Source organism: Jaculus jaculus, chromosome 19, assembly GCF_020740685.1.
Source record: "Jaculus jaculus isolate mJacJac1 chromosome 19, mJacJac1.mat.Y.cur, whole genome shotgun sequence".
Lineage (NCBI taxonomy): Eukaryota > Metazoa > Chordata > Mammalia > Rodentia > Dipodidae > Jaculus > Jaculus jaculus.
In genome coordinates, this window is record NC_059120.1 from 60,051,506 (window position 1) to 60,079,346 (window position 27,841).

General features: G+C 58.2%; 1 protein-coding gene across 1 annotated transcript; it reads right to left on the reverse strand.

The window, feature by feature from the left end:
- Positions 1–1,215: 1,215 nt before the first annotated feature.
- Positions 1,216–26,264, reverse strand: Insrr (insulin receptor related receptor). Its single transcript, XM_004667291.2, has 22 exons — positions 25,995–26,264; positions 15,910–16,461; positions 13,287–13,590; positions 13,051–13,193; positions 12,739–12,883; positions 11,625–11,839; positions 11,244–11,370; positions 7,862–8,100; positions 7,351–7,518; positions 7,064–7,253; positions 6,844–6,885; positions 6,551–6,771; positions 6,180–6,316; positions 5,938–6,100; positions 5,718–5,823; positions 5,006–5,058; positions 4,639–4,868; positions 3,106–3,216; positions 2,813–2,972; positions 2,404–2,533; positions 2,135–2,269; positions 1,216–1,961 (listed from the first exon to the last, which is right to left on the reverse strand). The coding sequence occupies exons 1-22, from the start codon at positions 26,077–26,079 to the stop codon at positions 1,721–1,723; spliced, it is 3,897 nt and encodes a 1,298-aa protein (XP_004667348.1). The 5' UTR covers positions 26,080–26,264; the 3' UTR covers positions 1,216–1,720.
- Positions 26,265–27,841: the final 1,577 nt, after the last annotated feature.

The following is a 27,841-nucleotide window of genomic DNA, read 5'->3' on the forward strand; positions in this document are numbered from 1 at the left end:
GAGGTGACGTGTGGGGTAGAGGGAGGAGGTGATGTGTGGGGTAGAGGGAGGAGGTGACATGTGGGGTAGAGGGAGGAGGTGATGTGTGGGGTAGAGGGAGGAGGTGACGTGTGGGGTAGAGGGAGGAGGTGACATGTGGGGTAGAGGGAGGAGGTGACGCGTGGAGTAGAGGGAGGAGGTGATGTGTGGGGTAGAGGGAGGAGGTGACGTGTGGGGTAGAGGGAGGAGGTGACGTGTGGGGTAGAGGGAGGAGGTGACGCGTGGAGTAGAGGGAGGGGGTGACGTGTGGGGTAGAGGGAGGAGGTGACGTGTGTGGTAGAGGGAGGAGGTGACGTGTGGGGTAGAGTGAGGAGGTGACGCGTGGGGTAGAGGGAGGAGGTGACATGTGGGGTAGAGGGAGGAGGTGACATGTGGGGTAGAGGGAGGAGGTGACGTGTGGGGTAGAGGGAGGAGGTGATGTGTGGTAGAGGGAGGAGGTGACGCATGGAGTAGAGGGAGGAGGTGATGTGTGGTAGAGGGAGGAGGTGGTGTGTGGGGTAGAGGGAGGAGGTGGTGTGTGGTAGAGGGAGGAGGTGACATGTGGGGTAGAGGGAGGAGGTGACGCGTGGGGTAGAGGGAGGAGGTGATGCGTGGGGTAGAGGGAGGAGGTGACGCGTGGGGTTGAGGGAGGAGGTGACGTGTGGGGTAGAGGGAGGAGGTGATGTGGGGTAGAGGGAGGAGGTGACGCGTGGGGTAGAGGGAGGAGGTGACGCGTGGGGTAGAGGGAGGAGGTGACGCGTGGGGTAGAGGGAGGAGGTGACGCGTGGGGTAGAGGGAGGAGGTGACGTGTGGGGTAGAGGGAGGAGGTGGTGTGTGGGGTAGAGGGAGGAGGTGACGTGTGGGGTAGAGGGAGGAGGTGACGTGTGGGGTAGAGGGAGGAGGTGACGTGTGGGGTAGAGGGAGGAGGTGACGCGTGGAGTAGAGGGAGGAGGTGACGTGTGGGGTAGAGGGAGGAGGTGATGTGTGGTAGAGGGAGGAGGTGGTGTGTGGGGTAGAGGGAAGAGGTGACGCGTGGGGTAGAGGGAGGAGGTGACGCGTGGGGTAGAGGGAGGAGGTGACGCGTGGGGTTGAGGGAGGAGGTGACCTGTGGGGTAGAGGGAGGAGGTGATGTGGGGTAGAGGGAGGAGGTGACGCGTGGGGTAGAGGGAGGAGGTGACGCGTGGGGTAGAGGGAGGAGGTGACGCGTGGGGTAGAGGGAGGAGGTGACGTGTGGGGTAGAGGGAGGAGGTGAACTTGTGTGGTTGAGGGAGGAGCTGGATGCGTGGAAAGAAGGGCCAGCGCTAACGAATTCACAAGTGCATGTAGACGGTTCCATGTGAGGCTCAGGTCACTATTGCTTCCAAACTGTTGATGGTTCTAGATGCCCATGGATGCCCCAAACTGGGTAGTGGGAATGTTGAACCTTGATTCCTGGAAGCAGCCTCCTTGGACTTGCACTCTGAGGGCAGGGTGCGGCCTCCCACAGTCTGGGGTCCCCCCCCCTCCTGGTGTAGCCTTCCCGTGGGCTCCCTCTGTAAGTGTGTTAGGAAGCCCCCTTTGAGGGCTTTGCTGTCTGCCCCAGTTGGGTCAGCTCCCTGCCCTTCCTGAGTGGACTGAGAAGTCGACGTCTCAGAGCACAGAGGCTGGGGTTTTGTGCTCTGCCCACGGTGGTGTGGACATTCAGCTGGGGAGTGGGGGTCCCTTAGTGCCCTGGGCCCCCATTTTGGGGACTGTGGTCTGGAGCCTCCTCTGAGGTTGGTGGCATGTCGGGCTCTGCGTCCGTGGACAGCAGGGAGGCCCCGTCCCGCCTGCACGCGGGGCTGTAGTAGAAGGAACAGTGGCGGAAGGAGGGCCGCAGCTCGTTCTGGATGCCGTCCAGGATGTGGGTGAAGCTTGGGCGCAGGCGCGGGCTCTGCTGCCAGCAGCGGCTCATCAGCTCCTGCCTGGTGTGGCACGGGCCCGGGGTACGGTCAGAGGTCTTAGACCCCAGGTGGAGGAGGGGCAGGGGGGAGTAAGGCACGCGATGTCGGGAGTTCAGAACTGGGGATGGGAGGAGGGGGGTCAGAACCATGGGGAGTGAAGGGCAGGGCCGAGGGGCCACGGCAGCGTGACTCACAGCTGAGGGGGACAGTCCTCCAGTTCCTCCAGGGTCCCGCCTTCCATGACGAATTTGAGCACCTGCTCGTTTGACAGGCCCTGGTATGGTTGCTCCGCCAAGGTCACGATCTCCCAGAGCACAACGCCGAAGGACCTGGGCAACGGGCAGGAGGGCTTGAGCCCAGCACCCTCAGGCTGCTCAGCACCCCAAGGGAGGACGTATCCCAGCCCCGCCCCCCAGGTGCCACTTCCGCATCCCTGGAGCCCTGTGCCCCTGCCAGGCCCCACCAGACGTCCGAGTGGGTGGTGAAGACCCCATCCTTGAGTGACTCGGGGGCCATCCAGCGCACAGGCAGCAGGCCCTTCCCGCCCTTGCGGTAGTAGTCCGTCTCGTACACGTCCCGAGTCATCCCAAAGTCTGGAAAGAAAGGGTGGGGGTGTGGGAGCCACTCACCAGCACCCTAGAGAGACGGCTCCCCAAACCTCTCTACCTCCAATCTCTAAGCGTCCCTGGAAGGTGTGGGCTCAAGTTACGTCGTGGGGCATCCTGTCCAAAGCCCGCTGCCCTTGGACCAGGAGACGTAGGGATGGGGCACTTGTCTTTCAGGGATGAATTGGGGGCAGGGCCCGGTCTCTTAGGCCTGGCTTAAGGGAGGCTGTCTCCTTTCCGCCCTCATCTGCCTGGCGCCCTCTGTACCACCGATTTTGACGGTGCAGTCCTGCGACACCATGCAGTTGCGAGCGGCCAGGTCCCGGTGCACAAACTTCTTGGCAGCCAGGTAGGCCATGCCGTCTGCAATCTCACCGGCCATCTGAATCATGTCGCGGAGCGCCGGCCGTGGGAGCCCAGGGTTGTTCTGGAGGCAAGAGGGCAGCTGATGGGGGAGGATGCTCGAGCTGATAGGTGCCCCAAGACTTCTCTTGGCCTGCACCGAGCCCGGAGCTTCCCAACGCCTCTGCCTTGTGGCTCTCGGTTTCCCTGGTTCTCACCTCTGCCTCAGGCCTCAGCGATCGGAGGTGGCTTTTGAGGTCCCCACGTGTCATTAACTCCATTATGACCAGAGCTGGCTGACCCTGAGACACCACGCCTAGGAGACGAACCTGGGATGGACAGGGAGCTTGTTGCATTTCTACCCATCTCCCCACCTGCCCCAAGCCTGACCAGGCTGCAACTGCAACCTGACTCAGGCACCTTTCTTAACCCTTGTGCTGGTTTGAATATAAGGCCCCACAGACTCGGGCATCGTTATTTTTCTCTTTAGTTAAGAGTGACAGACAGAGAAAGAGAGAGAGCACACCAGGGCCTCCAGCCACTGCAAACGAACTCCAGATGTGTGCACCCCCTTGTGCACTGGCTTATGTGGGTCCTGGGGAATTGAGCCTCGAACCGGGGTCTTTAGGCTTCACAGGCAAGCGCTTAACCGCTAAGCCATCTCTCCAGCCCAACTCGGGCATTTTTGTTTTTGTTTTTTGTTTTTTTTCAAGGTAGGGTTTCACTCTAGTCCAGGCTGACCTGGAATTCACTATGAAGTCTCAGGGTGGCCTTGAACTCATGGCGATCCTTATAACTTTGCATCCTGAGTGCTGAAATTAAAGGCGTGCGCCACCTTGCCCAGCAACTCAGGCTTTTTTGTTTGTTTGTTTTTGAGGCAGGTTTTCACTCCTCAACTTGGGCATTTGATTAAGATTGCGCTTTCGGGCTGGAGAGATGACTTAGCGGTTAAGGTGCTTGCATGCGAAGCCTAAGGACCCATGCTTGGCTCTCCAGGTTCCCACATAAACCAGACGCACAAGGTGGTGCAAGGGCAAGGTTGCACATGTGCACAAGGTGGCACACACATCTGGAATGCAACTGCAGTGGCTGGAGGCCCTGATGTGCCAATAGTTTCTCTTTCTCATGCTCATAAAATAATTACCCCCCCTCCAACAAAAAAGATTTGAGAGTTCAACTTGAGTTTCAGCGGGCAGAGCCCTGCTGGGGAAGAGGTGTCACTGGGGGCGGGTCCTGTAGTCCAGCCCTCAGATGTCTTCAGAGCCAGTTTGAGCTCTGGCTGTTTGTGCTTGCTGGCTGTTGGTTGGCATGTCTCTGTGCTGTGGATCTACGGAGGTGAGTCAGTTTCTTCCACTGTGATGAAGGGTCCCCTGGAATGTGAGCCTGACAAACACCCTTTCCTCTCACACGCTGCTTCTGGTCGGGTGATTGTCCCAGCGGCAAAACTGCAACACCCCTCAACCCTCCGTGACTGCAGCCCTGACCCTGACAGTGACCCTGACCCTAACCCTACCCCTGATCATATCTCATTATCATCACCATTGTTAATTTGGCCCAACTCTGACTTTGGTTCCAGTCATTGAGCCTCATGCGACTTATCTCAGCACTAAATATGGCTCCGCCATGACCACTGTCCCAGTGAAGACTCTACCCCTGACTTAATCATGCCCTTACCTCGTTTTTGACCCTTTCCTTCTTACCACATGCCCCTTTCCCTAGGTATGACCTGGGCAATGCCCGCCCCTCCTTACCACATGGTGACACTTAAAAGCCTTCATGACAGAAGCCTCCCTGAGGAACTCAACGCGTTCCCGCGTGCTGGCCAGCTCGTTCACTGTCTTCAGGGCCACGGGCGTGGACCCCTCTTCAGTGTCCAGTCCTCGCGCCAGCCCCTCGTAGACCATCCCAAAAGAGCCCTGGCCCAGCTCCCGGATGATGGAGATTTGCTCCCGAGGCACCTCCCACTCATCAGGGACGTACACTGAGGGAAGACGGGGTTCAGGAGGCAAGGGCGCCACTCTCTGCCACACCTTCGCTTCATGACTCTTCTCCTAAAGTATTCTGTTCCCAAGACCTGCTTTTACCTCCCTGAGCCCCCACCTGTACCCCCACACCTACTGTCAGAGGCGCTGAAGTACTCTGGGTTCACAGATGTGTACAAGGTGCCGCTTCTGTAACGGGAGGCAAGGGGTCGGGGAAGAATGAATGCACCAGGATGGTGCTGCCCCCCCCCGCCCTGCTCAGGGTGACTCCTGGGGAGCCCTAAGCACCTCCCCAAGTCCTGGTCCTGAAATCCAACAGGCTGGACCCCCTTTGGTGGTCTCCAGGACCCTGTGGGTTCTGACGTTGATCTCCTGTCACTCTTGTGCTAAGCTCCAGGAGACCCTGATGTCCTGTGCTCTGGGAGCATCTGAGGGCTCCTGCATCCCTGCCTGCCACAGCAAGACAGCTCGTCCTCCTCCTCTTCCTTCTTCTTTGGTTTTTCAAGGTAGGGTCTCACTCTAGCCCAGGACTGGCCTTGAACTCACAGCCATCCTCCTACCTCAGCCTGCAGCCTGCTGGAGTCAGAGCTGTGCGCCTGGGGAGACCGGCTTCTTGGGTCTCAGGTTGGGCTAAAGGTGTGGTGACCAACAGTCCTGCTGTGCCCAGGCCGAGGGGTTTGCCAGGGTGCAAGAAATTTCCAATCCAACTAGGGTACACCTCGCTGAGAGGTGCTTTTCCCCCATGCCGTCTGTCTGTCCAGGCAGTGACTACCCCTGAGGAAGGCTTTTGTGCTGTCTGCTCTGACTGTGTGCCCATATGGGGTGGGAACTCAGGGCACTGTCCTCACCTTTTCTTGCCATAGAAGAAGCCCAGGGCAGCAAGCATGACAAGGAGCATGAGCCCCACGGGGGTGACCGTGAGGAGGACGTGCAGCCCCCCAGCATCCTCTTCCTCTGGTGGCCGGAAATCAGGACCAAAAGGGGCCAGAGGATGGAAGGAATCCACCGTCAGGGCGGGAAGTCTGGGAGATGGAGGGGCTGGGGTTTGGGAATGCAAGGCTTCCCTACCTGGCCCAGGGATGTGGAAGGCAACGCTGTCCGTCCAGGAGCCATTGCCAGCCAGTGAGGTGGCCCGAACTCTAGCAGAGTAGTTTCCGGGGGGCAGCATGGCCAGGTGGACCCCACCAACTTTGGCATACCGCAGACGGGACACACACAGCACTGTGGGCTCCTGAGGGCAGCGCACAGACAGCGGCTGGGACCGGCAGGAGCTCGGGAGGGGCTGCGGGGAGGCTGTCGCGGGCACCCACCTCTCCCACGCGGCGGTACTTGATTTCATACTTGAGGATGAGCCCGTTGGGGTCCAGCGGCTCCAGCCAGCGCAGGACGACACTGTTCCTGCCGGCCGCCTTCCAGGCCACCGTCCCTGGGATGCCATCGGCCTCTCCTGCAGGAGGGGCATCTGGCATCCAGGCCACGCACCGTCCTTCTACTTACATTCAAACCCGAGCCCAACTGGGATGGACTGGGAGGTTTGGTGTGTGTGTGGGGGGGAAGTTCTGGGGTCCCGGGTACCCGGAAGGGAGCTCAGCAGGCTCTGGGGTTCGTGGGAGGTCAAACCCTCCAGTTAGAGCCCTGGCCTTGGGGCCAGTGGTGGGGGCAGGAGGGGGGTGGCACCTACTGTGTGGCATGGTGCGGGCAAAGACAAAGGTGGCGGCGCTGCAGCCCACGGTGTGCGCCGCGTGGTTGCAGGCGTGGATGTCGATCCGGTATTCTGTGAAATGCCGCAAGCCGCTCAGCACCGCTCGCTCCCGAGGAACCTTGTCTTCTCGGATCTCAAAATCCGAGGTGTTGCTCCCTGGTCTGAGGGGCCCAGCGGCCCGGCGGTGTCGCCCCGAGTCCCTGGAGAGGGCACAGGTCAGACCCACGGTCCCCCTTCCCACAGCCCTGCCCCCAGCTTCCATCCTGGCTCACCTTTGGCGGCTCTTGTTGATGGACGTCATTTTCCAAGGGGATCTGGGGAGGCCAGGGGGCCTTATCAGCCCCCGCGCGCCCCCTCCAAACCCGCATAAACACAGGCCTTGACCACAAAGCCTCGCCTTTGCGCGCCCCCCCCCCCTGCGCAGACCCCTCCTCCCAGGCCCCGCCCGTCAGCCCCCCCCCCCCCCCCCCCCCCCCGCGCCCTGCCTCGCACTTGGGGATGGTGACGGCGTGCTGCAGGAAGTTTTCAAACTTCTTCTGGAACGTGGCCTCCTGCGCCTCCAGCGGGGGCGGGACCTGCCCAGGAGGTGAGTGGTGGCACGGGCAGCAGCCCGGCTCGGCTTCGGGCACCCCGTCTTCACTGTCCAAGCTGGCGTCGTGGCTGCTGGTGGGCAGCCTGAGACCTGCCGCCGGCACAGGGAAGCAGAAAATTAGAGCCGGGGCCCGCGCCGTGCCCACTGTGTGCCCACTGCGTGCCCACGAGCGCTGCCCCCTGCTCACCACGCTGGCAGTAGTCGTTGAGGTAGAGGTCGCTGTCCTCCGCTAGCCGCTGCCACAGTACCAGGTAGTAGGTGATGTTTCCATTGCGCTGGTTTGGTGGCTTCCAGCGCACCAGAAGGTGGGAGGAGGAGTTGGAGGTGGAGGTGACGTCCTGGGGCACCGTGGGTGCTGCGGATGTAAGCGTGTGTGACTCGGGGCCTGGGTTGCCTTCCAATACGGTGTGGTGATGTGCCTGTCTCTCTGGGTTCAACCCTTCTCCCAAGGAGTACATCACCTTCAGCCCTCTCTCCCCAGGACACAGGCACTCTGTCCTTCTTTGCACAGGCTCTTGAGTCCACTTGGCTACTCACCACCCAGTGATAACCCCAGCCTCCCTTGGGGCCCAAGTGAATGCCTTGCTAGGACTGAAGGCTCCGACCTCCCTTCCTCTGAGGCCCCGGCTTCTCTGTTCCGGCATCTGGGCTCCCCCTCCTCACTGAAGATGCACCTCACTCTGGCAGCTTCAGCTTACCGGCAGGCAGGGTGCGCAGGTAGACGATGGGGCTCTGGGCCCCTTGATGGGGGCTGTCCTCAGAGGTGGTCAGCGTGATGGCGCGCACAAACACTGCGTACTGTGTCCAGGGCTTGAGGGGAGCGAGGGTCACCCCTGGCTCCTGGGTACGACTGAGGGGCAGTTCCACATCCAACAGGTTCCAGCTCTGGGCTCCACAGGCATCTGGACCCACGTGCTCCGTGGCATTCTGGAATGGGCTGAACACACCATTCCCCAGAGCTGAGGAAGAGGTTCAGGCCCATCTCCATCTCTATCTCCAAGCTCTAGCCCTGCCCTCCTTTCTGAGCCACCCAGGAATGGCATTGCCATTTCTCCACTATGCATGAGAGAGAGAGAGACAGAGAGAGAGAGAGAGAGGAGGTGTGGGGGAGAATGCCAGTGGGTTGACCCTGTGGGTCTGTGATCTCTGCTGCCAGCCAAAGTTTTGATCCTTAGTAGGAAATAGTGAACTTTAGTCTCAAGAATAGCAAAAAAAAAAAAAAAAAAAAAAAATCACTATATAAATAAAACTAGAAAGTGGATGTGAGAGAGTTCCCTTCCTAGGGTCAGCAAGCAGCAGGCAGTGAGCCAGGACCAGATCACATCCCAAGGGTAGCTTTCTCTTCTTTTATTTTTTCCCTTTCTTTTCTCCCTCTCTCTCTTTCTCTTAGGCAGTCTTTCAGTGGAGCCCAGGCTAGTCTTTTTTTTTTTAAATTTTTAATTTTATTTATTTATTTGAGATCGACAGACACAGAGAGAAAGACAGATAGAGGGAGAGAGAGAGAATGGGCGTGCCAGGGCTTCCAGCCTCTGCAAACGACCTCCAGAAGCATGCGCCCCCTTGTGCATCTGGCTAACGTGGGACCTGGGAAACCGAGCCTCGAACCGGGGTCCTTAGGCTTCACAGGCAAGCGCTTAACCGCTAAGCCAACTCTCCAGCCCCCAGGCTAGTCTTGAACTTGCAACCCTGTCTCAGGCTTCTGATCACAGGCCTGCACCACTGCGCCCGCCACAGAGTCTTAAAGCTCTTCTGTACTCTTTGGAGTCTCTGAGTCTCCCAGATTACACGCACAGCTCTCTTGGTGACTTTTTCTAGAGAGAAGGTTCTTAGCTTTCAGCAGCATTCACAGTCCCAAAGTAGACCCCCAAAGGCCAAGACCCACTGCCTCAGGGCCATTAACTGCAGTAGCCCTTGTTGGCTGCCTGGGGCCAGGGCAGAGGTAGAACTTGGAGAAGCGCCGCCAGCTTCCAGGACCGACCCTGGGCAGGTGAAAGAGCAGCCCACATGGGAGAGGTCATGGGAGATGGTGGGGTCGGTTGGGGGCATCACACCCATGTTCATGATATCTGTTTCTTCGGTGAGAGGTGGAAAGGAGGCATCCATGCCAACTCAGGGACAGCATCCGAGAGAGATCAAGGCAGGATGGAGGAAGGCTTGAAGGCCAGCCGGAAGTGCCTGCCCTTGCTGCAAGTCGGAAGCAGGGTGACCGTATCCCAGAGAAGGTGCAAAGATCGTAGAATGGGTGTGGCGAGGACAGGTGCCTCGTGGGGAGGACGCATTAAGCAGACCTGCATTTCTCAGAGCTCAGTGCAGGGCCCGTGCCTGCCCCTGAAGAAGCACATCAAGCAGCGATGCCAGGGGGCTCCGTGAAGGACCCCGGGGTCCTCTGCCTCACAGCCCAAAGGCAGCTCGATACAGTTGTTCAGGCTGTGAACTGCGTGAACGAGGGGGGGGGGTGCTGCCACGCAGGACGTGTGCTCCGTGAGCCAGCAGCTTGTGGGAGTAGACCGTTGGGGGAGTAGAAGCCAGGAGCTTGCTGGGAATTCAGGTTAACTGGCCGAAACTGTTACTAACCAACTCCGAGTCTATAAAGATGAGGCCCACACTCCCCAGCTCCCCACACAGACATTTTTCTGCCATGGGAACCTAGGAGAGCCTGGGGTGTTCCTCACACTTACAGCGTTGCTGAGGATAACCTTGGGGTTCTGATCCTCCTGCCCCCTGGAGACTGAATTCAGGGACTGACTCAAACATGCGAGGCAACACCTCTTCTAGTTTTTCAATTTTTCTTATTTGTTTTTTTTTTTTTTTTTTTTTTTTTTCCGAGGTAGGGTGCCACTCTAGCTCAGGCTGACCTGGAATTCAGTATGTAGTCTCAGAGTGGCCTCGAACTCATGGCCATCCTTAAATGTGTGTGCCACCATACCTGGATTTTTTTTTTTTTTTTTTTGAGGTAGGGTCTCTCTCTAGCCCAGGCTGACCTGGCATTCACTCCGTAGTCTTAGGCTGGCCTCAAACTCATGGTGATCCTTCCTACCTCTGCCTCCTGAGTGCTAGGATTAAAGGTGTGTACCACCACACCTGGCTTTATGTTTTTTGAAATAGGGTCTCACTCAGCTGCCCAGGATGGTCTTGAACTTGCCTTGTAGCCCATGTAGGCCTTGAACTTTCTGCTTCCGCTTTTTGACTGCTAAGTTTACAGGCCCACCGAAAGACCGAATGACCTCTCCTTTATTCCTACAGGCACGTTTTGGGAGAAGTCCTTCTTGTGGTATCCCCCCTGCTAAGGACAGCCCACGCTCTCCAGAGAGAAAAGACAGTCCCAGGGGGATGTGGCTCAATTGGCAGAGCGCTTGCTTAGCACGCAAGAAGCCCCAGATTCGGTTGTCAGCACCACGTGAAGCATGAGTGGGGACACGTGCCTGTAATACCAGCTCTCAGGAAGCAGAGGTGGGAGGATCAGGAGTTCAAGGCCTATGGGCTACACAGTGAGTTTGAGGCCAGCCTGGATTTACGAGCTCCTATCACTAAATAAACAAATAAATGAAAATAAATAAAAGAAGGCAACTAAAAAGGGAAAAAGAAAAGTCAGACCCTGGCAGCCCTTGCTCCCTCCCTCCGTCGGGCTTTAATGAAATGTTGGCAGAGCTGCTTGTAAAAGTGGCTAAATAAGTGGCCACTCCCCAAACCACTGCTGGGCAGGAGCGTGTGGCCAGCATGGAGTGCGAATTGAAGCTTAATTAGACGAAGCTTCCCAGAGGAAGGACTTCCTGGGCTCTCAGAAGCCCTGGCTGTACTCTTGCTTTCACTGGGTGAGGGGAGACTGAGGCACGAAGGAACGGAGCAGGTGAGGTGACAGGGCCAGGTGGGGCAAGACTCGGGGGTCCCATCTCTAAGCTTTCCGCAGCCCTGCAGGACCCTGCCCTCGCCTATCTTGGTCTCGAAGAAGACTCTGAAGCAGAGGGTCTGCCCTGCACCCGAGGCTAGCCTGGGCTACATGGTGAGTCCCTGTCTAGAAATACCCCGCCCTCCCAAAAAGAAGAGAAAAGAGGACTTGGGGCCCTGCCCGCGCCTACTCACGACTCCTTGTAATACACGATGAAGCTGAGCAGGTCGCGGGCCTCCAGCGGCTCGAAGCGCTCCCAGCGCAGCAGGATGCGGTCGGCCCCGGTCAGGGTGGACACGAAGCGCAGGGTGCGGGTCTGGCCTGCGTGCGGGGCCCCGTGAGCGTCCGCACCCGGTACCTGTCCATCCTGAGCGCCGCCCACAGCCCCCACCCTGGCAGGCTCGTCCCCTTGGCATACCTGTGCATGTATGCGTGTGTCATGCGTGTATATGTGTGTGTGTCATACGTGTGTGTGTATGTGTCGTGTGTGCGTGCATGTTTGCGTGTGCGTGTGTGTTTTCACATGCATCTCGCTGCCTGCTCGTGATCCAAGGGTGCAGCCAAGCGTCACTCACAGGCAGCCCGGTCTCCGTTGGTGCGCGGGTTTATCTCAGCCTTGCTTTGGCGGCCTCGGGTGCCCGTCACCTCCTCCAGCCGGTAGATGTGCTCCAAGCAGAGGCGCGGGTTGAAGGCAAAGTAGATCTTGCCCACGGGAATGGAGAGCCCGGCAGCCACCCAGGGCCCGAGCTCTTGGAGGTTCTGGTTGTCCAGCACGTACAGTGTGTAGTTCCTGGAGGCAGGCAGCAGGGCGGGGACAGCGAGGGTCTCAACGGAGGCCTGGCTCGCCTCACAGGGGCTGGGCCAGCACAGGGTCACTCTGCCCCCCACCCACACCTGTGGAAATGCTCCCCTCTATGTCACCGAGCAGGAGAGTGAGGACTGGTGAGCTCCCGTCCTCTAAGCTGTCCTCAGTGAGGAAGAATCAGCAGCTTCCTGTCCCCTTCATACCTTAACTGAGCTCTTGACATACGCTGGGCGGTGCTGGGCGAGGGAGCACAGAAATGGTTCTCATCCTGAGCCTATGCCTGCCTAGCTGGGGTGTGGGCATCCCTACAGTAACATGATAACATGCCAGGAGATGGCAGCCACAGGGATCCACCTGGCCGAAGGCAGTGAAGTCTTGTTCACTTTGAACAGCACTGGCCCCTTTGTGGGCAGGCTTTGGCTGGTTGGGGATAGGAACAGTTTCAAAAGCAGCCAGGCTTGCTTTGCAGATGAGCTGGTCAGATGACAATTATGACCAGTCCTTACAGAGTTACAAACCTATTATGTAGCCTTTAGTCCCAGCACTCGGGAGGCAGAGGTAGGAAGATGGCTGTGAGTTCAAGGCCACCCTGAGACTACATAGTGAATTCCAGGTCACCCAGGGTTAGAGTGAGACCCTACCTCGAAAAAAGAAGCTATTATCTTATCTACTGCGTTCTAATTGTTTTAAGCACTTTATGTACAGCAAGTAACGGTCACGGTTCTGGGAAGTAGGTGGCGTCATATGAGCCTCAGACGGAGAGACAGCACCCGCCAAGCCGAGTAGCCCACCCAGAGTCACAGAGTGTTCCAAGGCCCGTTTTCTTGGCATCGCTTTGGGGTTGTCGGGGGAAGGGGCTGGTCAGCTTGATTCTGACCCCTTACCCATCCACCATGGCATCTCCCCGGATTAGTTTGAGGTTCTTGAGAAAGCCCAGGGACACGAGGGCGAAGGAGTGCTTGATTTTGAGGAAGCCTGTGATGGTCTCCACCAGCCCCAGGCTGCGCTGCAGCTCTGGCTCCAGGCTGTCTGGGGGCGAGGAAGACAGGGCTGGAGCAGGAGAAGGGAAGGTGCTGGGCCCACGACGCAGGGCTGGAGGCCTCCGGAGGTGACGGGTAAGGGGTCTCATGCAAGGAATGTGGCTGGGAGGAGGGGTGTGGCCAGAAGGAAGGGGCGGCTTCTGAGGTGGTACTGACAGCCCTGGCGAAGGTTGAGGATGAGGCTCCCCTCCACGTGGGTGCAGCCCACTAGATCCTGCGCAGTTTGAATGGAGTCGATGGTCTTCGTCCCGACCTTGCACTCTTTGGGACATAGCCCCTCACATTTGTGGCAGAAAATGCTAGAGGGACAAGCAGACAGCACAAGCCTTGGACCCGTGAGGCTCCCCAGGCCTCCCCCCCTCCGCTGTTTCAAGGGTGTCCCCCAGGCTCACCTGCTGCTGTTACGGGTGAAGCCTGGAGGGCACTGTTCCAGGCAGCTGCCCTGGTAGATGCCAAAGGCAGAGGCCTGGCCTGGCACAGAGCGTAGGCGGGCACAGTGCTCGGCTGTGACACAGCGCCACGACTCGTGTTGGTAGGTGCCTAGCGGGCAGGCCTGGTGGCAGACTCCCTGGAAGTAGAGGCTGCGGCAGGCTACGCAGGCTCCGGGGTCTTCGGGCCGGCTGCAGCCCCCCAGACACTCGGCATGGCAGCACTCACCGCCCACTGTGCAGGCCAGCCCACGGGGACAGGGACACACTGTGGGCAGAGGGCTGTTAGATCTTACCTGCCCCTTGGTGAGGCCCCCTTCTCCCATCTCGGCCCACCCTGCCCCTGCGGTGACATTTTCAATCTGTCTGTAGCAGATCTCTCTGGCTAGGATGACATCGGTGGCTGACTCTGTTTCCCTCAGACAGGGGTGGTTAAAGACAAGTATGGTGGGGCTGGAAAGATGGCTTAGCAGTTAAGGTGCTTGCCTGCAAAGCCAGAGGACCCAAGTTCGACTCCTCAGGACCCACGTAAGCCACATGCAAAAGGGGGCACACGTATCTGGAGTTCGTTTGCAGTGGCTGGAGGCCATGGTGTGCCCATTCTTTCTATCTCTCTACCTGCCTATTTCTGAATCTCTTTCTCTCTGTCAAATAAATAAATAAAGATAAAATATTTTTTAAAAGGACAGGGGCTGGAGAGATGGCTTAGTGGCTAAGTGCTTGCCTGCAAAGCCTAAGGACCCCGGTTCGAGGCTCGATTCCCCAGGACCCATGTTAGCCAGATACACAAGGGGGTGCACACGTCTGGAGTTTGTTTGAAGTGGCTGGAGGCCCTGGTACGCACATTTTCTTTCTCTATCTGCCTGCTTCTCAGTCTGTTGTTCTCAAATAAGTAAATAAAAATGAACAAAATTAAAAAAAAAAAAGACAAGAATGCTGGCCCCATCCTGTGTGCTCCCCCACCAGGTGCCTCCTTGAAGGTGCTGGGAGCTCAGGCAGGAGGAGTGACCTTATCTACCAGGGTTGCTGCTCTCTAGCCCGCTGTCCTGTCGAGGTCTAGTGCCCATCTGTGACCGGGTGTGGTGCCAGGGGGAACCGACTGGCATCTCCCCAGCAGCTAGGCTAAGGTAAGGTAGGCTTGGGAGCCACAGTTGTCCATTCGGCCTCCCTGTGTGGCTCCTGGCACTGGGTGGGGGAGGCTGGGGGCTGAGGGTATCTTCTGGAAACTGCACAGTGGCAGTGCAGCTGGCCGTCCGTGGGAAGCACGTGTGGGGTGGGGTCCACCGGGCTCTGTTGACACTGTACACGGAGGGAGCTGACTGGCAGCAGCTGTGTTTACAGCCAACAGTGCGGGCAGCGGGCGGCGCGCCCGCCACAGATACAGCAGGGGTCTGGTTACTCTGCCCAGGGCTGAGCTGGAGCCGCTGTCCTGGGAGCATAGCCCTGTTACCAGGCTCTGGGCTCTGCTCTGCTGCTGTGGCAGACCTCCTTCCCTCCCCATCACAGCCAGAGGACAGACAAGTGGAGAGTGAGCACAGGCACTGAGCAGAGATAAACCGCGGCCATCTGGCTGTCCTTGGCCATTACCCTGGACTGGTCCTGGGCTGCCCTGCTCTTTTATGGCCGCCATCATCCTTGGCCCTCTCTTGCACTTGTATTCCATGACTGCTTGCTGCCATACCTGAGCCTCAGTTTCCTTTCCTGTAAAGTGGGATAATGAGGGGCTGGGGAGATGGCTCAGCAGTTAAAGGCACTTGTTGGCAAAGCCTGCCGGCTCAGGTTCAACTGCCTAGTTTCTATGTAAAGCATATATTTGTTTGAGGTGGCCAGAGGCCCTGGTGTGCCAATTCTCTTTCTTTCTCCCTCTGCCTGCAAATAAATAAAAAATTGTTTTAAGAAATGGCATAAAGGGGGCTGGAGAGATGGCTTCGCAGTTAAGGCACTTCCCTGCAAAGCAAAGGATCCAGGTTCATTTCCCCAGGACCCACATAAGCCAGATGCACAGGGTGGTGCATAAGTCTGGAGTTCATTTGCAGTAGCTGGAAACCCTGGCGCACCCATTCTCTCTCTAACTGCCTCTTTCTCTCTCTCCCTCTCAAATGAATAATACATAAATTACATTATTTTAAAAATGGCATAATGAAAGCTGGAGAGGTGGCTCAGCAGTTAAAGGCACTTGCTTGCAAAGCCTGATGGCTTGGGTTCAAATCCCCAGTATCCAGATGCACAAAGTGGCATATGCATCTGGAGTTCATTAGCCGTGGCAAGACAACCTAGTGCGCCCATTTCCTCTCTCTCCCTCTCTTTGTGTTTGTAAATCAATCAATAAATAAATAGACAAATAATAACTGGGATGATGAGGGTACCTGCCTTGTAGAGAAGTAAAGATTTAAAAACAGTGGCAGCAAGCCAGCATACACCTATAACCCCAGAACTTGGGAGGTGGAGGCAGGAGGAACAAGAATTCAAAGTCAGCCTCAGGAACATACTGAGCTTGAGGCCAGCCTGGGCAACCAAAGGGGGAGGCAGTAGAGTACTGACTCACACCCCCCCAGTACCCCAGGTCATGCTCTGTCCCAGTGCCCACCTCTCTGGCAGTGGCTGGAAGTCCAGCACCTGTAGTCAGTGTGTCCCATGAAGGTGGTCTTGGCGCAGGGCTCGCCAGCAGCGCCCAGCACGCCCGGGCACACGTCAGCGCACTCCTCCCCCAGCTTGTTGCCCACGATGTGGTTGGCCTTGGGCGCCGGCTGCAGCAGTCCCCAGTCGATGGTGGAGAGGTGGCAGAGCTCCTGGTTCTTCTCCACGCGCACGGCCCCGCGCAGCACCGCCCCCAGGGCTGGCAGCCCCACGTCCCTCAGGTGTGGCATCTCAAAGATGACCAGCGCATAGCCCAGGAAGAGGCGCGCGCCTCGGATCACGGCCAGGTTGGGGAAGAGGTTGCGCAGGCTGTCCAGACCGTAGACGCGGTACAGCAGCAGGTAGTCAGTGACCTGGGTGAGGCGCGGGAAACTGAGGCCCCGGAAGTCTTCCCCAGTGGCCGCGAACATGAGCAGGATCTGCAGGTGGCCCTCCACCACGCTGCAGTTCTCCAGGCGCCTCAGCTCGGCCGCCTCGGAGCGGATGTCCATGCTGGGGCACACTGCGGGCACACACAGCAGAAGGCAATGAGCTCAGCGCAGACCAAACACCCCGCCCTGTCCTGGCATCTCTGGTGGAGGGGCACCACACTGGCAGGAGGACGGGAGAGGGGCAGGCTATGCTCTGGCGAAAGGGTAGCCCCTTCCCTGGCCTCGGAAGGTTCACCCACAGCTTGCTGGGTTTCTACCAGCTGAGCGGTCACGCACAAAGCTATTTCCCTGGAGACCATTTCATAAGCTGCTTCCTCATTGTGGGCCCCCAAACTGAAGTCGCCTTCCACTTGCTGGTCTCTCTTTCAGTCCTTTGTATCCCGAAGGCTGTCTTGGACATGTAGCCAGAATGTGACTGATGTGGCTCTTCCTCACCGCTTCCACCACCAGCTTCCTCTGCCCCCCCCCACTTCCATGCATATCTCTCTATGCTCGTTCTGCACCAGCATGTCAAATGGACATCAAAACACAAAAAGTTGCCTGTGGCTGTCCTCAGCCTGAAACGTCACCCTATCTCTCTCCACGTGAGGTCACCCTTATGCAGCCTGGGAAACAGGGCATCATTTGGCCCCGGAACCCCTCCGAGTTCTCTGCTTTTCTATCGTCTACAGCTGCTATGACCTCTTTGCTTTATGCCCCCGCCTCCCCCAACAAGCCAGCCAGACTCCTGGTTCAAGGTTTTCACCTTCTCATGTCACCTCAGTGAGGACTTCTATAAGCATTCTGTTTTTTTTTTTTTTTTTTTTTTTTTTTTTTGGTTTTTCGAGGTAGGGTCTCACTCTGGCTCAGGCTGACCTGGAATTCACTATGTAGTCTCAGGGTGGCCTCGAACTCTCGGCGATCCTCCTACCTCTGCCTCCCGAGTGCTGGGATTAAAGGCGTGCGCCACCACGCCCGTCTAGCATTCTGTATTTTTTAAAATTTATTTTTGTTTATTTTTATTTGTTTATTTGCGAGTGACGGACAGAGAAAGAAAGAGGCAGAGAGAGAGAGAATGGGCGTGCCAGGGCCTCCAGCCACTGCAAACGAACTCCAGACATGCGCCCCCTTGTGCATCTGGCCAATGTGTGTCCTGGGGAGTGGAGCCTTGAACAGGGGTCCTTAGGCTTCACAGGCAAGTGCTTAACTGCTAAGCCATCTCTCCAGCCCAGCATTCTGTATTTTAATTAATTTTTTAAGAATTTTATTTGCAAGCAGACAGAGAAAGAGATAAAGAGAAGACAGAGGGATAATGGTCACACCAGGGCCTCCAGCCACTGCAAACGAACTCCAGACGCATGCGCCCCCCTGGTGCATCTGGCTTACGTGGGTTCTGGAGAATCGAACCTGGGTCTTTTGGCTTCACAGGCAAATGCCTTAACCACTAAGCCATCTCTCCAGCCCTTGCAAGCATCCTGTTTAAAAGCACCTCCCCATCTCTTTTCCTCCACAGCTCTGTCTGTTTTGGGGGTGGCGACGCTGGTGATAGAACCCAGGGCCTTGCACCTGTTAGGCAAGCACTTTACCACCGAGACTCTCCATCCTCCTGCCTCTGCCTCCCGAGGGCTGGGCTCACACACACGCCACCATGCCCTGTTTCTCTGTCTCGCTCAACGTTAGCTAGTGTATACTTCACTTAAAGTGTATTTTGTGTGGGCTGGAGAGATGGTTTAGGAGTTAAGGCACTTGCCTGCGAAGCCAAAGTATCCAGGTTTGATTCCCCAGGACCCACATAAGCCAGTTGCACAAGGTGGCACATGCATCTGGAGTTCATGTGCAGTGGCTGAAGGCCCTGAGACACCCATTCTCTCTTTCTCTATCTTCTTTCTCTCTCTCTCTCTCAAATAAATAAATAAATAAATAAATAATTTGCCAGGAGTGGTGGCACACACTTTTAATCCTTGGGAGGCAGCGGTAGGAGGATTGCTTTGAGTTCGAGGCCACCCTGAGACTACAGAGTGAATTCCAGGTCAGCCTGGGCTACAGCGAGATCCTACCTCGAAAAACAAACAGAAAAATTATCTTGCTTATGGCAAAGCATGAGAGGGCAGTGATCTTTGTTTAAACCCTAGTGCATGCACGGTGACTGGCACAAACTTGGTGCCTAAAAGATATTTGTGTGTGCGCACACATGTGTGTACATGGGGTAGTTATGGTGTGTATACCATGTGTGCACAGTGTGTGTGGATGACTGTGTGCAAAGCCAGAGGAGAACTCCAGGTGTCTCTCTGTCACTCTCCTGCAGTATGGCCTTGAGATAGTCTCTCTCTGAACCCAGAGCTCACAGGTCTTTTGTTTTTTGTTTTTTTGAGGTAGGGTTTCATTGTAGCTCAGGCTGACCTGGAATTCACTATATAGTCTCAGGGTGGCCTCGAACTCATGGTGATCCTCCTACCTCTGCCTCCCGAGGCCTGGGATTAAAGGCCTGTGCCACCACAGTTTTTCAGCCCGACTCCCTGACCAGTGAACTCCCGCGACCCTCTGCCTCTCTCCACACTGGGGTTAGGGGCGTGCGCCACCTGCCCTCCGGTTACGTGGGTTCTGGGGGCCGAGCTTAGGAGCCCCTTGTTGTGCAGCAAGCGCTCTTCCACGCTGAGCCACCCCCAGCCCTGGTGCTCGATAAATATTTGATAAATGAATAAATGCTGCGTCTGGGAAACAGTGAGCGCTGTTTCATACACCCATCCCTGTCCTGAGGGAGCCAGCTCGCTAGTGACTCCATCTTTTTGCTCTTGAAGGGACATTCCAAGTCTCCTCACTGCTTAAGGTTCAAGTTTCACTTCCTCAGCCCGAACATCCGAGGGTGGAGATAAAGTGGTCTCCACTCATCTCTCCAGTGTCACACTTGGAGTGGGTCCCTCGACCTTTGTCCTGCAGTCCTCAGGCGACGCCTGGCCCTTCCATAGCCCCCTGGGCCTGTGTTAGTCACTTCCTCCTCAGCCACAAGCACACGTGGTCCAGCCGCGAGTCACAGGAACACCTGAGGTGTTATACAAAACTGCTGCCTGCATATCCGCAACTCAGGATGCTCTGCAGCAGGTACCCCGTGGTACCTGGCTGAGGGGACAGGGACCTCTGGGACCAGGCTCATCTGCCTTGCTGTTCCCCCCGCAAGGTCTTGGTGCCTAGAGGGCTGTTGCCTGGCCTCATTTACTCCTAAAAAAGACCTTGTGGGTCCCTTTAAGGAAAGAAAACACAATCTGAAGTCTTCAGCCTCGCGTTCAGGCCCCTCCCTCTCCCTCTCTCTTCACCTCCAGCAATGTCACACTCAATGGTACCACACACAGCACCCAGGCTGCCACCCTGGCACCCACAGGTCAGCCTGGTCCCTGGCCCGCGGCTTGTCGAGGCAGATGGGGCGGGCGGAGGGGAGGCAGGGGAGCCCGGCTCTCTGGAGCTTTCTTCGCGCTCAGCTTTGATTGCCGGCAGCTGTAAACAGGCTTCTGTGTGTTTGCCTGTCTAAGCCTAGGCAGGTACACACACGAGGGGGGAGAAGGAAAAACACTCCTGTCCCCTCCTTCAAGGCCAATCAGGCTCCTTGAGGCAGGTGGGGGGTACCCTTAGAAGCCCACTTCCCATCATGCCCTGGCCTCTCCAGGGCTCCCCCGATGAGAGTCACTGGAAAAACAAATCTAAGACCTTTGCGGATTAACCCCTGCGTCTCCTCAGGACAAGCTGCTCAGAGACCTGGCAGCTGGACTCTCTTGCCAGACATGACCCTCCCCAGTGGGTATGCTCTGCCCTGGATATGGGGCTCTGGCCTGGCATCTGTGTGCAGTGTTCTAGCATGGCAGAGATGGGACGGGGTGAGGGGTTGGGGCAGGGGTGCCATGGTTTGCAAAGCCCGGTGACTGGCCCCCTTTAGGGCACCCTCCAACGCCAGCGCATTTGCATTGTCTCTATAGAAAGAGGAACACCTCAGGCGGACCCACAGTGCAGGATTCCTGAGTTCCTCTAGGTGAGGGCAAGGGCCATCAGGCCAGGAACCACGTACAATTCCCCTTCTGCTGTCTCCCTCCCTGTCAGCCCCTGGAACACCACGAAGGCCATTTGCTCTGCATCGGCCCAGGCCTGACCCTCAGGCGGGACCTGCAGCTCACGTGTGTCTGGAGAATGACAGTGGGGCTCTGGGGAGAGGCAGTCCTCAGCAGGCCAGCCGCTGCCCACGGCGAGAGCGTCCTCGGGTACGCGAAAGTGGGGCGAGGCTGGATCTCAGGACGGGCTCTAGCTGTGCCACTCTAGAGGACGTGGGCGAGGCTGGATCTCAGGAATGGCTCTAACTGTGCCACTCTAGAGGACGTGGGCGAGGCTGGATCTCAGGACAGGCTCTAACTGTGCCACTCTGGAGGACGCGGGCGAGGCTGGATCTCAGGACTGGCTCTAGCTGTGCCACTCTAGAGGACGTGGGCGAGGCTGGATCTCAGGACTGGCTCTAACTGTGCCACTCTAGAGGACGTGGGCGAGGCTGGATCTAAGAACAGGCTCTAACTGTGCCACTCTAGAGGACATGGGCGAGGCTGGATCTCAGGACTGGCTCTAACTGTGCCACTCTAGAGGACGTGGGCGAGGCTGGGTCTCAGGACTGGCTCTAGCTGTGCCACTCTAGAGGACGTGGGCGAGGCTGGGTCTCAGGACTGGCTCTAGCTGTGCCACTCTAGAGGACGTGGGCGAAGCTGGATCTCAGGACCGGCTCTAGCTGTGCCACTCTAGAGGACGTGGGCGAGGCTGGATCTCAGGACAGGCTCTAGCTGTGCCACTCTAGAGGACGTGGGCGAGGCTGGATCTCAGGACTGGCTCTAACTGTGCCACTCTAGAGGACGTGGGCGAGGCTGGATCTCAGCACTCGCTCTAGCTGTGCCACTCTAGAGTACGTGGGCGAGGCTGCGTCTCAGGACTGGCTCTAGCTGTGCCACTCTAGAGGACGTGGGCGAGGCTGGATCTCAGGACTGGCTCTAGCTGTGCCACTCTAGAGGACGTGGGCGAGGCTGGATCTCAGGACTGGCTCTAACTGTGCCACTCTAGAGGACGTGGCGAGGCTGGATCTCAGGACTAACTCTAACTGTGCCACTCTAGAGGACGTGGCGAGGCTGGATCTCAGGACCGGCTCTAACTGTGCCACTCTAGAGGACGTGGGCGAGGCTGGATCTCAGGACTGGCTCTAGCTGTGCCACTCTAGAGGACGTGGGCGAGGCTGGATCTCAGGACGGGCTCTAGCTGTGCCACTCTAGAGGACGTGGGCGAGGCTGGATCTCAGGACCCGCTCTAGCTGTGCCACTCTAGAGGACGTGGCGAGGCTGGATCTCAGGACCGGCTCTAACTGTGCCACTCTAGAGGACGTGGGCGAGGCTGGATCTCAGGACTGGCTCTAGCTGTGCCACTCTAGAGGACGTGGCGAGGCTGGATCTCAGGACTGGCTCTAACTGTGCCACTCTAGAGGACGTGGGCGAGGCTGGATCTCAGGACTGGCTCTAACTGTGCCACTCTAGAGGACGTGGCGAGGCTGGATCTCAGGACCGGCTCTAACTGTGCCACTCTAGAGGACGTGGGCGAGGCTGAGTCTCAGGACTGGCTCTAGCTGTGCCACTCTAGAGGACGTGGGCGAGGCTGGATCTCAGCACCCGCTCTAGCTGTGCCACTCTAGAGGACGTGGGCGAGGCTGGGTCTCAGGACTGGCTCTAGCTGTGCCACTCTAGAGGACGTGGGCGAGGCTGGATCTCAGGCTGGCTCTAGCTGTGCCACTCTAGAGGACGTGGGCGAGGCTGGGTCTCAGGACAGGCTCTAGCTGTGCCACTCTAGAGGACGTGGGCGAGGCTGGATCTCAGGACAGGCTCTAGCTGTGCCACTCTAGAGGACGTGGGCGAGGCTGGATCTCATGACCCGCTCTAGCTGTGCCACTCTAGAGGACGTGGGCGAGGATGGATCTCAGGAATGGCTCTAGCTGTGCCACTCTAGAGGACGTGGGCGAGGCTGGGTCTCAGGACAGGCTCTAGCTGTGCCACTCTAGAGGACGTGGGCGAGGCTGGATCTCAGGACCGGCTCTAGCTGTGCCACTCTAGAGGACGTGAGCGAGGCTGGATCTCAGGCTGGCTCTAGCTGTGCCACTCTAGAGGACGTGGGCGAGGCTGGATCTCAGGCTGGCTCTAGCTGTGCCACTCTAGAGGACGTGGGCGAGGCTGGGTCTCAGGACCGGCTCTAGCTGTGCCACTCTAGAGGACGTGGGCGAGGCTGGGTCTCAGGACCGGCTCTAGCTGTGCCACTCTAGAGGACGTGGGCGAGGCTGGATCTCAGGACCGGCTCTAGCTGTGCCACTCTAAAGGACGTGGGCGAAGCTGGGTCTCAGGACCGGCTCTAGCTGTGCCACTCTAGAGGACGTGGGCGAGGCTGGATCTCAGGACCAGCTCTAGCTGTGCCACTCTAGAGGACGTGGGCGAGGCTGGGTCTCAGGACCGGCTCTAGCTGTGCCACTCTAGAGGACGTAGGCGAGGCTGGGTCTCAGCACTGGCTCTAGCTGTGCCACTCTAGAGGACGTGGGCGAGGCTGGATCTCAGGACTGGCTCTAGCTGTGCCACTCTAGAGGACGTGGCGAGGCTGGATCTCAGGATTGGTTCTAGCTGTGCCACTCTAGAGGACGTGGCGAGGCTGGATCTCAGGACCGGCTCTAACTGTGCCACTCTAGAGGACGTGGCGCGGCTGGATCTCAGGACCGGCTCTAACTGTGCCACTCTAGAGGACGTGGCGAGGCTGGATCTCAGGACCGGCTCTAGCTGTGCCACTCTAGAGGACGTGGGCGAGGCTGGGTCTCAGGACCGGCTCTAGCTGTGCCACTCTAGAGGACGTGGGCGAGGCTGGGTCTCAGGACCGGCTCTAGCTGTGCCACTCTAGAGGACGTGGGCGAGGCTGGATCTCAGGACTGGCTCTAGCTGTGCCACTCTAGAGGACGTGGGCGAGGCTGGGTCTCAGCACTGGCTCTAGCTGTGCCACTCTAGAGGACGTGGGCGAGGCTGGATCTCAGGACAGGCTCTAGCTGTGCCACTCTAGAGGACGTGGGCGAGGCTGGATCTCAGGACTGGCTCTAGCTGTGCCACTCTGGATCTCAGGACTGGCTCTAACTGTGCCACTCTAGAGGACGTGGGCGAGGCTGGATCTCAGGACTGGCTCTAACTGTGCCACTCTAGAGGACGTGGGCGAGGCTGGATCTCAGCACCCGCTCTAGCTGTGCCACTCTAGAGGACGTGGGCGAGGCTGGATCTCAGGACCGGCTCTAGCTGTGCCACTCTAGAGGTCGTGGGCGAGGCTGGGTCTCAGGACCGGCTCTAGCTGTGCCACTCTAGAGGACGTGGCGAGGCTGGGTCTCAGGACTGGCTCTAGCTGTGCCACTCTAGAGGACGTGGGCGAGGCTGGGTCTCAGCACTGGCTCTAGCTGTGCCACTCTAGAGGACGTGGGCGAGGCTGGATCTCAGGACAGGCTCTAGCTGTGCCACTCTAGAGGACGTGGGCGAGGCTGGATGTCAGGACTGGCTCTAACTGTGCCACTCTAGAGGACGTGGCGAGGCTGGATGTCAGGACTGGCTCTAGCTGTGCCACTCTAGAGGACGTGGGCGAGGCTGGGTCTCAGCACTGGCTCTAGCTGTGCCACTCTCGAGGACGCGGGCGAGGCTGGATCTCAGGACCGGCTCTAGCTGTGCCACTCTAGAGGACGCGGGCGAGGCTGGATCTCAGGACCGGCTCTAGCTGTGCCACTCTAGAGGACGCGGGCGAGGCTGGATCTCAGGACCGGCTCTAGCTGTGCCACTCTAGAGGACGCGGGCGAGGCTGGGTCTCAGGACCGGCTCTAGCTGTGCCACTCTAGAGGACGTGGGCGAGGCTGGGTCTCAGGACAGGCTCTAGCTGTGCCACTCTAGAGGACGTGGGCGAGGCTGGATCTCAGGACCGGCTCTAGCTGTGCCACTCTAGAGGACGTGGGCGAGGCTGGATCTCAGGACCGGCTCTAGCTGTGCCACTCTAGAGGACGTGGGCGAGGCTGGATCTCAGGACCGGCTCTAGCTGTGCCACTCTAGAGGACGTGGGCGAGGCTGGATCTCAGGACCCGCTCTAGCTGTGCCACTCTAGAGGACGTGGGCCTGGCTGGATCTCAGGACCGGCTCTAGCTGTGCCACTCTAGAGGACGTGGGCGAGGCTGGATCTCAGGACAGGCTCTAACTGTGCCACTCTAGAGGACGTGGGCCTGGCTGGATCTCAGGACCGGCTCTAGCTGTGCCACTCTAGAGGACGTGGGCCTGGCTGGATCTCAGGACAGGCTCTAGCTGTGCCACTCTAGAGGACGTGGCGAGGCTGGATCTCAGGACCGGCTCTAGCTGTGCCACTCTAGAGGACGTGGGCGAGGCTGGATCTCAGGACAGGCTCTAACTGTGCCACTCTAGAGGACGTGGGCGAGGCTGGATCTCAGGACAGGCTCTAGCTGTGCCACTCTAGAGGACGTGGGCGAGGCTGGATCTCAGGACAGGCTCTAACTGTGCCACTCTAGAGGACGTGGGCGAGGCTGGATCTCAGGACAGGCTCTAGCTGTGCCACTCTAGAGGACGTGGGCGAGGCTGGATCTCAGGACCGGCTCTAGCTGTGCCACTCTAGAGGACGTGGGCGAGGCTGGATCTCAGGACCGGCTCTAGCTGTGCCACTCTAGAGGACGTGGGCGAGGCTGGATCTCAGGACCGGCTCTAGCTGTGCCACTCTAGAGGACGTGGGCGAGGCTGGATCTCAGCACCCGCTCTAGCTGTGCCACTCTAGTCTCGGAGCCTCTGTTGCCTATGGCACAGTGGGCGCAGGTCATCACCTGAATGGCTGCTGTCAGGGTCCCACCATTCTCCTTCCCACCAGCAACTCCACACACAGCCTCAAAGCTGGACATGGTGGTCCACTCTGTTCAGCACTCAGCCTGAGCCTGGAGGACTGTCTTGAGTTCAAAGCTGTCAGCGCGCTACAGCATGAGTTCTCGGTCAATCTGGGCTACATTGTGACCCTGTTTCAAAACACCCAAGGGCTGCAGAGATGGCTTAGCTTTAAGGCATTTGCCTGTAGAGCCAAAGAACCCTGGTTCAATTCCCCAAGACCCATGTAACCAGATGCACAAGGGGGCACATGCACCTGGAGTTCGTTTGCAGTGGCTTGAGGCCCTGGCGAGCCCATTCTCTCTTTTTCTCCCTCTCTCTTTCAAGTAAATAAATAAATAAAAATTAAAAAGAAACATCAAAGAACAGCACACTCAGAGAAGAAACACAATAAAACAAAACTACCAATGACAACCCCCCCCCACACTTCTAACATCCTCACAGCCTCGTTTTGATTAACTTGTGAGGGTCATAATCTCTCCAGCAGAAGTGGATTAGAGGACATCTGTCTAGTCACCCTGCTTCCAAGTTCTCACCTCCCGGGGAATGGAGAGAAAAATATCCTCCTGTGGCCAGCCAACAAAACAGTGAAGTCCTTTGGAGCTAACCCCAGCCTTCACATTAATCAAGAGGAAGAGGTGTTGCCAGAGGGAGAAGGGAGAACCTTGCTGGAGACTCACCCTCAATCGTGTCCAGACCAGATCCTAAGGACAGGAGGCTCATAAGTAGATACACTCCCCAGGGCCACAGAGTGGGCACTGCCATGCCCCCTGACCTGGCCGAGGTCCAGTCCTGGCTGTTCTCCAAGTGGCTCCAAGGGGAAGGGTCTGACAGTCCCCTGAGGCTGCAGATTCCGGCGTCAGAGAGGACAGGGCCCAGAGACGGGAGCCCGGTACAACGTCAGGAGGGATGCTGCGTCCCTGCGAACTCCGGAGAGATGGGGGCAGAGGTGCAGCTGGGGCTCGGAGCGCAAGCACAGCTGCGGGTGGGTGGGCAGGGCGCCCCGGGGGATGGCAGCGGCTTCCGAGGACGCGCCGGCCCACGCGCCAGGCTCTCCCGATCCCCAGGGCTCACTCGCTCCCCCACTGGCCCTGGTGGGAGCTCTGGGGCGAGGTCACCGCTGGCCGCGCCCAACTCCGGTCCTTTTCCCAAACCGATTGGTTCTTGGGGACCTCTCCGTTCTCTATCCATCCCAACTAGTCAAAATATTTAGCCTGTCAACTGAGGGGAGAAAAGGTCTGTTGGGGAAATACGACCGAAACACAGGAGGGGGTGGGAGGCCCAGAGCCGAGCTCCAGAAAGCTCTGGCTTCCCTGCGGAGTCTCTCCAGCCCGGCATGCTGCAGATCTGGCCGGAGCCCTAGGGCACCCTGGTCTCCTGGGGAGCGGCTGGTTCTAGATTCTGCCAACAGGTGCCTTCACACCTGTGGGGTAGCTCCCCGCAGACTCGACCCTACTTGTCGTCGTGGATAGTGTCCCCTGAAGATTCAAGCCCTTCGCTTCTCTCAGCCCCTGACAGGCTGGCCCTTGTCCCCAACCAAGTCCCTTGGTTCTGGCTTGGATCCCTGTGAGAAGGGCCATCCCTCCGTGAGCCTCAGCCACCTTCCAGAACTCAGGATGTTTGGTGGGTCTATCTGAGTCCCCTGTTTTGGGGACCATCCATGCTGGGGCCTTTGTGCAATTAGCTGCACCCCGAAGACGTGCTTAGCCCCATCCCTGGGTCCTTGTCTACCTCTTCTCAAGAGCCCCTTCTCCAGCATCCCTCCGCCCTCCCTCTCCTTGGCTTGAGACTTACAGACCCTCGTAGCCTGGGTGGGAGGGTCTGGGGACTGCCCTTCGGTGGCCTAGGTGCTAGGATCCGGGGCGTGGGGGGGGGTCGTTCCAGGTGCGCGGCCTCTATGGGCCGGCAGGATCCAAACTCCACCCGTGGGGCAGCTCCCACGTCCGAAGAGCGAAGAGAGGATCTATTAATTTCTCCTCTCAGAAATCGATGCTCTTGTCAGGACGGCGATCGATTCCAGCAGCCCTGCCCAGCTTAGCTCTACCCAACTCTGGGCCCCAGCTGGCCGGCCGGGGTCGGGGTCGGAGATTGACCCCGGGCCCTGAGGTGCAGCGTTGCGGGCCGGTGGACCGACCGCGCCCCCGCCCTGGGGACCCCGGCCAGGGCGGAACGTGGCTGCGCGCGAGGTTCTAGTGCCACCCTGTGGTCTCTTCGGGTCGGGACCGCGGGGTGACCGCCCTGCTCCCGGGCAGCCCTTTCTTTCTTTTCCTCCAGGTTCCGGCGTCAGGTCCGTTGGGAGCTCTTCTGCCTTTCCTTACTGGGTCCAGAGCGTGCGCGCCCCAATTATCCCAGATGACAATGCTGCAATTCCTCAGACAAGTGCGTGTGGGGACTGGCCAGTGCACCCTGGCCTGAGACCTGTCCCTGGCTCGGTCTCACCCCTTTGCCACCCCCCAACACCTCCAAATCTCAAAAGGCAGATGTCTGATTTCAGGAGAGGAAAAAAAGTGCATCAACTTGATCGGGC

Coding starts and splice junctions, on each gene's coding strand:
- Insrr (XM_004667291.2), bottom strand. CDS start 26,079: ATGGCAGTGCCCACTCTGTGGCCCTGGGGAGTGTATCTACTTATGAGC. Junction 12,884..13,050: donor CCTCAACCTTCGCCAGGGCT/GTCAGTACCACC, acceptor CCTCGCCCCCAG/ACAGCCTGGAGCCAGAGCTG. Junction 4,869..5,005: donor GTACTTCAGCGCCTCTGACA/GTAGGTGTGGGG, acceptor GTCTTCCCTCAG/TGTACGTCCCTGATGAGTGG.